This window comes from Crotalus tigris, unplaced genomic scaffold (assembly GCF_016545835.1).
Source record: "Crotalus tigris isolate CLP2741 ecotype Arizona unplaced genomic scaffold, ASM1654583v1 scf7180000021363.294534, whole genome shotgun sequence".
NCBI lineage: Eukaryota > Metazoa > Chordata > Lepidosauria > Squamata > Viperidae > Crotalus > Crotalus tigris.
In genome coordinates this window covers 262,985-273,232 of record NW_024098473.1, presented here as the reverse complement: position 1 = coordinate 273,232, position 10,248 = coordinate 262,985, and the positions used below count along the sequence as shown (strand labels likewise).

At 34.4% G+C, this 10,248-nt stretch overlaps 2 protein-coding genes across 2 annotated transcripts; both read right to left on the bottom strand.

Annotated features, from left to right (window-relative positions):
* Positions 1 to 814: 814 nt before the first annotated feature.
* Positions 815 to 3,430, bottom strand: LOC120296614 (olfactory receptor 1052-like). The gene is made up of 2 exons (XM_039318436.1): positions 3,385 to 3,430; positions 815 to 2,217 (listed from the first exon to the last, which is right to left on the bottom strand). Exons 1-2 carry the CDS (start codon positions 3,407 to 3,409, stop codon positions 1,259 to 1,261), a joined length of 984 nt encoding a protein of 327 aa, XP_039174370.1. The 5' UTR covers positions 3,410 to 3,430; the 3' UTR covers positions 815 to 1,258.
* A 4,108-nt stretch (positions 3,431 to 7,538) lies between these two features.
* Positions 7,539 to 9,980, bottom strand: LOC120296603 (olfactory receptor 1052-like). Its single transcript, XM_039318415.1, has 2 exons — positions 9,725 to 9,980; positions 7,539 to 8,563 (listed from the first exon to the last, which is right to left on the bottom strand). The coding sequence occupies exons 1-2, from the start codon at positions 9,765 to 9,767 to the stop codon at positions 7,605 to 7,607; spliced, it is 1,002 nt and encodes a 333-aa protein (XP_039174349.1). The 5' UTR covers positions 9,768 to 9,980; the 3' UTR covers positions 7,539 to 7,604.
* Between the last annotated feature and the right edge of the window lie 268 nt (positions 9,981 to 10,248).

The window sequence follows — 10,248 nt, the reverse complement described above, 5'->3', positions numbered from 1 at the left end:
GGCTGGCAGTTTGACACCCTGCCCTATACCATTTCAAACAAATGGCTGTCTATTATCTTCTTTAAAACCTCCAGTGGTGGAGGCAAGTCATTTCACTGATTGTTCTGTCAGAGAATTTCTCCTTGGTTCTAGGTTGCTTCTCTCCTTGATTAGTTTGTATCATTGCTTCTTGTCCTGCCTTCAGGTGTTTTCGAAAATAGGTTGACTCTCTCTTCTTTATGGAAACCCCTTTGTGGCAACCCCTAAGACTGAAAGTACAAACTTCCCACCTGCCACTTTTACTTGCTTGATCCACTGGAGTATTGGTTCTTAATTTATTTTTGTAACTGTTAAGTGACTGTGGGCTTCTGCCCATCTTGTCTGATTATTTCTAGGTAGCATCACTTCTTCTCTTTCTCCATTTCATTACATGCAGAGGCTTAGGAACAGTCTGCAGGAATGAAATTTCAAACCACTTTTGAAATAATGGCAAGAAAACTGCAAAGATCAGTTCAGGCAGTTACCAAGTATCAATACTGACTTGAGGACACACAAGAGATGCAAAGTCCAATCTATTTGGGAAGTTCATCTTTGAGTTCTGTTTTTAATATTATTTTCATATATGAATGCTGCTTCCTTGCCATGTTGTTATTGTACAAGATTTGTACAAATGGGTTTGTCCCAATTAAAGGTCCATTAGAGAAATAAATTGGGTAGCCCAACCCAGCGTGAAGCATTGGATTAAAAAAAACCAGTAGTCCTCATTCCAGATAACATTCTTTATATCTGCACAGCATTATTTTCATCCTTGGTTTTTTTTTGGGGGGGGGGGGAGGATTATTATTTATGCTCTTTATGTACATGCTTTGGAGGAATAATGGATTGGTTTCAGATCCAATAGATACATAATGATAACTATCCTGAGAGACTAAAATGAAAAAAAAGTATGGTACCCATCATTTACATAAACAGCTAATAAAATTACTATTACAGTAATATGGCAACAAAAAATAAAACCACAGTGGATATTTTCTTGATTCTTTAAAAAAGTGGACTCAGATGGATATCAGTGTGACATCACTTTGCTTCCTTTGAATTATTCCTTACTATTACAGCAGGGTGCAACATGAAATCCTCATACCTTCATATCAGAACATAATTCTAATGTTGAGGACTTGGGGAAGTAGCAACAGTCATTCCAGCTGCCTCATTACTTCTTATTCTTTTCATTGTTGGAGCTGTTGGGATTTTAAGAAGAGCAGCCAATACTTTTTCATGACTAAAAAATGAACCTACAGTTTCCAAATAGTTTTTTTACACTAGAATTGATCTCTTTGTTTTTCAGACTGTATATGATTGGATTTAACATGGGTGTTAAAATGCTATACTGAATAGAGATCACTTTGTCCAGATTGATAAATGATTCTGAACTTGGCTTCATATAGCGAACAAAAGCTGTAATGTAAAACAACCCCACAACGATGACATGTGAACTGCATGTGGAAAAGAGTTTCTGCCTGCCTTCTGCAAGTTTAATTTTCAGGATGGTTGAAATAATATTAACATAAGAAATCAGAGTGAAAAGAAATGAGCTAAAACCAAACATAAACACAAATATTAGAAGAACAATGTAATTAGTGAGAGTTTCAGCACACGACAAGGCCAAGAGTGAAGGAAGCTCACAATTATAGTGTCTGATTATATTGTTGCTGCAAAACTTGAGGTTTAGCAAAGGCAGAACATTCCCTATAGCACATAAGGAACCTAGAATCCAGGCTCCACCCACCATTTTACTGCATATCTCTTTTGTCAAGTATTTGCTGTAATGAAGTGGATCACATATGGCCACATAACGATCATATCCCATTCCCGAAAGAATGAACAGTTCTGTGCAACAGGTTTGTATAAAGAAGAAAATCTGTGCAATGCATCCTTCCCAGGAAATGGTTTTCTGTTTTGTAATAAAATTTCTTAGCATCTTGGGAACAGTGACTGAGGAATAGCAGATGTCAACAAAAGCTAAATGGCTAAGAAAGAAGAACATGGGGGTCTGAAGGCAAAGTTCAGTCCTGACCACTAATATAACAGTTGTATTTCCAAGGATGGTGACTAAAAAAATTATCATAAATAAAAAGAGAAAAAAATCCTCTATGTGTTGATCATTGGAGAGTCCCAACAAGATAAACTCTGTTATTCCAGTTTGATTTTCCAGCCCAGAAGATTCAGGAAACATAGGATCTGTCAAAAAATAAAACAGTTAATTATGCAGTAAACAAAGATATATGGTATGATGATTTCAATTAAACATACATATTAATTTAAGTATCACATTTTCTTGAGATCTGTACTGAGAATTATGAGATAGGTGTTCTTTTTTTCACATCTATCATCAAAATGAAAATTTAAGTGCTGCCTTTCTCACTTTAACATTATGTTTTCTTGATTGTTATGATATTGTAATTCATTGGTAATCAGTCTTTATTGTGAATACCTAAGAAACCTAAGGAAAATGTTAAATATTATCTGAGACTTTGGTTTCTTCATAAAGTCAAAATGGAGAGATTTCAGGGAGTTGAAGTGCAAGGGATTAAGTGGTAGGACAATCTATAGTATTTATTTTGGCCATATTTGTCCTGTTCTATACCGGGTATTTACTGATTTGCTTTCACTGTATTTCATAGGCAGTTTCTCCATCTTCATTGTTCCCTTCCAACTCTCAAAAATCTCTCTTGCTGGTCCTACTATATATGATTGCATAGACACATTCGCTTTGTTTTTACCCCCTCTGGCAGTAACACAAAAGTAATTTATTTCATTCTCCCACAAAGCTTTGTTCTTTTCTTTTCAAGCTATTGGGGTTTTAATTTTTGTTTTGGCCATTTTCCAAATGTAATTTTTTTAAGAATAGCCAAATAAGGCTAAATAGAGGCATCTACTATTGCAAATTGGAAAAAAAAAACATTTTGTATGTTATTCAAAAGTGGGAGGGGTGGTATAAAATATCCAAAAGATTGTATTTCACAATGGAAATTATGATAGGATTTTAAAAAAATCAACACACACCAAAAGTGTTCTTACTCTGAATTATTTTTATATATATATCTGATATAGAACTGAAGGAGAAGGAGAAGGAGAAGGAGAAGGTGATGAACATAATAAATAATAAATATAGTTGAACCTTTATTATAATGTGCTAGTAATGATCAGTTTATAAGAGCTACAAAAACCCAGCCAGAGTTAGTTTGCTTAGATTAGATTGAAAGCTTATTTTAAGAAAGCATTTAATTCAGTTATTTAATCATTTTTGTCATTAATTCTGTACAAAAACTGTAGGGTTAATGTGAAAAGTAAAAAAAAAAGACATACAGAACTGAAAATGCAGTGAGATTTTAAATGAGCAGTTACCTTGAAGCTTAGAGATGTTTAGCATCTTATATTGACCTGTGCAACCTTTCTGTTAAGACTGTGTGAGTACAATCTGGAGCAAGATAATAAAAAGAGAAGGGAACTGATTCTTCATTCCTTCTGGAATTCATGAAATTAATTTCATCTCAGAATACATATTCCCCAAACAACAGTATGTACTGTTTAAATGAGTCAAAGATACATTTTGCTTCCCCCCTCATTATTTCCCAAAAGTTATAAATTTAAATATCTTTTTTTTTCATGATGTGATACAAGATCTGTTAAGACTGTGTGAGTACAATCTGGAGCAAGATAATAAAAAGAGAAGGGAACTGATTCTTCATTCCTTCTGGAATTCATGAAATTAATTTCATCTCAGAATACATATTCCCCAAACAACAGTATGTACTGTTTAAATGAGTCAAAGATACATTTTGCTTCCCCCCTCATTATTTCCCAAAAGTTATAAATTTAAATATCTTTTTTTTTCATGATGTGATACAAGATGGGGTCCACGGCAACTTCAACTTTAGTAGGTTTATTGTTAAGAAAAAGATGGTATACTTTATTGTCTTACATGGAACTCAAAAGGTCTTTTCTTCTGCTTAACCTAAATGCTGAACTTATTGAAAGTCTGAAGAACTGCTTGAAAGCCTTGGTGTATGTTCAATAAGGTAGAGGCAGCCATGATGAAATAGCACACTTAGAAGGTGGAAACACAATCTGGAGTGTACCTTATCTATCCTATCTATTCCAGTGGGAAAGATAAATATTATTTGGTGATCTTGTAAATAATAAAGTCCAATGCCATGTAGGGTGATAATCAACATCTTGAATTGAATCCAGAAAAAATCTGAAAGCCTGTGTAGCATGGGTAATAGGAGTGTAACAGAAACAAATATATAATACTCTGTGTGCTGCTACATTATACAAGTTGTAACTTCCAAGTAGTCTTCAAGGCCACTTCAATATAAAGCACATTTGTAATTCAAACAGGAAAATGACTAAGGCATGAGTGATTATGTTCAATACTTCCCAGTCCAGGAAAGGATGCACAATATAGTTTTGTAAACCCCCCCCCCAGCCACAGCTGCCACCCACTCATCAGGCAGGTGTCATAAGTCTTGGACGACCCTCAAACTGAACACCAGCTTGATGGAGGAGAGCAACCTCATTCAGAGTGTAAAATGACAAGTAACTAGACCCTGGAAAGCCAAAAACTCAGAGCTACTTTGTTTTGCCAAGCTTGAGGCAAAGAAGATTCTTTCCCATCCAGACCTTTATATGCTATAGCACTTGGAAAGTATGGCAAAAGCACCATCTTTCTGGATAAGGGTAGAAATGTGTAGCTGAGTATCATCAGTATAGTGAGGATGCTATAACCCATGCAATCAGATGACTGCAATTAGCAGTATTATGTAGATGTGAAAAAGAAAATGGAAGAGACTTGAGCCCTGAGGAACCTTACAAGGGCCTAGGGTTTAACCTCTTTTCATCCATCAATATCAATTGCAACTGGCAATAGGAAAAGACTAGATCACCACAAAATCCTGGGGAAGATACTGAGAAGGATACTATGGTTGATGGTATTAAAAACTGCCAAGAGATCCAGGAGAGCCAGGATGGTTTTACAACTTCACCTTGGGCCCTCAAGTTCATCAGCAAGAATGATTTATGCCCTTTAGTGCTGTACCTATAATTTGGCTGAATCCGCACTGGAAACATTCAAGAGAATCCATTTCATCTAGGCAATGAGAACACTGTCTACATCAATGAGGATAAACCAGCTCACACTCCTCCTAGATCAGAGATCCCCAATCTTTTTGTGTTCGCGACCAGGAGGGAAATGAGCAAATGGGGCCACAAGCACACACATGCCTCAAATGGGCCATTTGAGCACAAGTGGGGCTGCTAGTATCTGTGTGACACAAACGGGGCCACTAGCACCCACACGATGGTGGTGGTGGTGCTTGCAAAAGTGGGGGGTGAGTGTGAGCCACAGCCACAGCCCACAGGATCATTTCACATTTAAACAATTAAATCATTATGTATACAAAATGTATTATATTAAACAATGTTATTTACTTATATTAGTGTATCACTTGACAGTATTGCAAATTTTGAAAGAGGTTATTTTGCCTATAGTTCAGCTAAGCGCTAGACTGCCCTAGCAGCCCATTGGATGTTTCAATCTTGAAATGTCTTCATTTTCAAAAGATTTGCAAATCCATGAATTTGAGATAGGTAACATATTATAATTCACACATCTGTGTTATGCTTACACCTCTTTTGGTATACAAAAAAATAAATCAGATCGGTGGTATAGTTTTGGGACTACACTGAACCTGTTTGTTATGAAGTCCTGATGATGTTTTACTTTTTCAGAAAAAAATATTTTGTGTTTACCTGAATTTCTATTAAGAAGTCAAGTATAAATAATTATTTTAATGAGCTGGGTAAAATGAATAAAGGGCTTTAATTTCTACTCTGGTACTTATCTGCTGCTTTAAAGGAAAATTGATGCTTTTTCCCTTTTTCCCCACAAGTATTTCCTGCTGTCCCTTTTGTATCATCTGGTAATAAAAAAAAACAGCAAGAAAAAATAGCTACTTTGGAGTAATTTGGAAACTAAAAAGAATAAAAAAGAAGCTTCCCATTGATTTTAGTAGAAGAGGAATTGGCCAAAGAACTTGATTATTTATTTCTTTTCACCTGAAAAAACAATCCACAGGAAGTATTTTCTCTAATTCTGAGAGCAGGAAAAATAACAACAGATGTTATTGCTGACACAGTATGAACTAAAAGGAAATAGTATTTATTATTATTATTATTTTTACTCAAGCATCATCAAGAGTTGAAGATAATTCATGCAAGATTTGGTTGAGTTATCTCCAAGAGATATGTAGAATGAATCCTTTTTGTTATCACAAGTTTTATGAAAAGGATGATGGTATAAGTTATGAATCCATTTCCTTTAACTGTTTAAAAGTAAGCATTAATTTATTCACTACAGATGCATACATCACTCCAATTTCACTATAAACCTATAATACTTTTTAAACTAATAAAACTAATAGAACAAAAGCTTCAAAACCTCTAAACAACTTTGTCCCCTGAATTGAGCTAAGCCAATGAAGAAGCTCCCACACTTTAACTGTCAATGAACTAAGCAAGACATCATCATGCAGATTTAAATTTTTTGTATATCTGTAACTTCCTACTCTACTGCTTGTATCCTGATATCAGATGCTGATCCCCAGATGAAGAAGAACATAAAAGAGAGGTCTTATGTGCTGCTTTCATTGAAGCTAGTGTATTATAAACATTACTTAGACTTCCTTAAGTATTGCAAGGCAAATTCTTTTACATTAATGTTTTTGGAAATAATTTATTACAACATGGCAAGTTGTTCAGTAATTCTTTATTTTATGAACAAAATAACAATGGATATGCCTTTACAGTATTTGTAGTAAGTTTAAAATTGCCCACAATGCACATAGAAATGGCTAGCTAATATTTCTGTCTGGAAGTCTATTCATGGGAATCAAATTACATGGATTTTGACTAGAAACTCTATTAAGTCAATAATATGAATGAAACAATGAACAGTGAAACATAAATGCACGATTCATATACACACTATAGTTGGGCTGTTGTCACTAATGGCCTTAAGTAAGTATAAAGCTGATAGGGGTTTTTAAATATAATGTAGTATCATAAATTCTGATACAAAATGATAAATCCCAACATCCCAGATAAATGTGCTTATTGTTCATGGGATAAAATATATTGCATCCTTTATTTGTTTTAATTTTGCAGCTCAGTTCTTATATAGTCTTTATAAAAGATCTTTAAAAATGGATATTATTTTGGAAAATATGTTTATATTACATGCTTCAGAGTAAGATAGAGCAAGGGGGTGTCATATTGTAAGAAGAAACAATTAAGAAATATATATCAGTGGGTACTTTCATCCTGATTCTTTAAAAAAAATACTCAGGTGAATATTGGAGCAAGTTTACTTTTCTTCACTTGAATTACCCCACATTGTTTCAGCAGTGCTCAATTAGGACTATTCATATACTCCTATCACAGGAAAACTCCAAAATATTAAGGATTTTGAGGAAGTAACACTCATCCTTGCTATGTTATTCTTTTTTCTCTCACACTGTTGAAGTTGTGGGGATATTTAATCAAGATTTTTGAGTATCATTTTATGATTAAAGAATGGACCTACATTTTCTAAATAATTTCTCTGCACCAGATCTGATCTCTTTGTTTTTCAGGCTATATATCATTGGGTTTAACACTGGAGTTAAAATTCTATATTGAACAGAGATTACTTTGTCCAGTTCTATAAGTGATTCTGAACTTGGCTTCATATAGCGAACAAAAGCTGTAATGTAAAATAAGCCCACAACAATGAGATGGGAGCTGCACGTGGAAAAAGCTTTCTTCCTGCCTTCTACTGATTTAATTTTCAGGATAGTTAAAATAATGTAAATATAAGAGACAAGGGTTATAAGAAATGGACTAACACCAAAAACCAACACAGATATTAGAAGAATAATGTAATTCATGAATGTGTTTGCACAAGATAAAGCCAAGAGGGAAGGGAGCTCACAAGTATAGTGTCTGATTACTTTGTTGCCACAAAAATGAAGATTTTGCAAAGGTACTACATTCACCATAGAATAAAAGAAACCCATCAGCCAAGCTCCAACCACCATTTTATTGCATGTCTCTTTTGTCAAGTATCTGCTATAATGCAAGGGGTCACATATAGCCACATATCGGTCATAACCCATTGCTGAGAGGATGAAGACTTCTGTACAAGCAATTTGGAAAAAGAAGGCAATCTGTGCAATGCATCCTTCCCATGAAATGGTTTTCTGCTTTGTAATAAAATTTGCCAGCATCTTGGGAACAGTGACTGAGGAATAGCAGATGTCAACAAAAGCTAAATGGCTGAGAAAGAAGAACATGGGGGTCTGAAGGCAAAGCTCAGATTTGATCACCAGTATAATTATTGTATTCCCCAAAATAGTGAGTAAAAAAAGGAGGAAGAACAAGAAAAGAAAATAAATTTCTATGTGTGGATCATTGGAGAGCCCCAGCAAGATAAACTCTGTCATTATTGTGTGATTTTCCAGCTCAGAGGATTCAGGAAACACAGGATCTGGAAAAGAAAAAGAAAAACAAATACCAAATCATTGAGTCAGAGTTAATTTCCATTAAATTGTATGCATATATTTAAATTTAGCATCTTCAGATTAATGCTTAAAAATTCTTAGGAATGAATGATGATCTGTTTCTTCCTTTTTATTTGTTTCATTAATGGGGAAATATAATTTTTGACTTTTTCTTTTAATTATGTGTTTAATTTTTCTTTATAGTTTTTCATTCATAAATTTTGGTAACATGTATCTTTTCTGCACCCATTTGGCTTACACCTCTGTGCATTAATGAAGTTTACCATGTATAAATAAAAGAGTACTATTCATGAAGTTACATTCAATTACACACACACACACACACACACTAATTTATCCACATGAACATTAGTTATGCATTCTGCAGGAGAAGCTGTTTCTAAGGACAGTGTTAATGCATATTATTACAAAAGTCTATTGTATATGCTATATTAAAAGTAGTAGCATTTTAGGAAGTTGAAGTATATGGTTTGAAAATGCTGGACCATCCTTTCTTTCCACTATGGCAATGAAGGAGATTCTCTCCTTCTGACAACCTATTAATTTGCTGTTCATGTATTCAATATGTATCCTACTCTACCTTTATTGACAGGGAAATCATATTCTCCTGCTGACCTTCTGGAGACTATATAGAGACATCTGTTTTAGAGTTTTATTTCACAACAGTACTAAAATGATTTCTATTCCTTTTTTTCCATTTTTTGTTCCTTTTCAATTTTTCAGTTCTTATAGTTTGGGGTTTTTTATCCTAGTTCTGATGGAACTAGTTTCAGCTTCAGATCATGCTTTTTTTTTTTTTTTGCTTAAGAATAACTTTTCCCCCCAGCAAGCTGATCCCAATTTTTACACTGAATTTTGATTATGCATATTTGACTTGAAAAATACACAAACACACACACACACACAGTCATGGTACATATCAGCTAATCATGCTCAGATAGAAAAATAGAAAGACATATCTGTGTTTGTATCTATGTCTATATTTCTATCTATAATATGTATATTTATACCTATTGCTTTATCTTTCTCTCTCTTTACTAATGGCCATAATTACAAAATTGCTTTCTTTCCTTTAATCACAAATCACAACATACATGCACACACACAAAGATAAGAATAGCAGTTACCTTCTAAGAAGTAGTTCTGTTGCAGCAAAGCCATATTCTGCATCTATTTGAGTAGAAGTTTTCTTTGAGCAAGACATTAAAGAAGGAGTCAGCTAATGGCTTCCTCGGTCATTTCAGAGCAGTAGAAATTCAAATGTCATGGTTCTGACAGACAGAGACAAATAAAGCAGAACTCCAAGACTTGAAGATTCCTCAAAGAACATGTTTCTTAGTTACAAAGTATCGGCATGATCAAAAGTGAAACCAAGTCTGAATACACATAATAATTGCCCAATTACAAAGTTAAATGTCCCACCCACAAAAGTATGCAAGCAACTATGTTCCCCAATATACTTACTTGACGGGCTTTTTATGCAACACCCAGTCCCTAGTCTGGGGAGCAGCAGATGACCTTGGTTCCCACAGGACAGAAGATTATATTGACTAATGAAGCACCTGGGCAACCCTTCTCCCTCTGTTCTATGTGGCAACCTAGAATGAGAAGAAAAAATGCCACAAAGTTTTTGCCACAAAGTTTTTGTTTA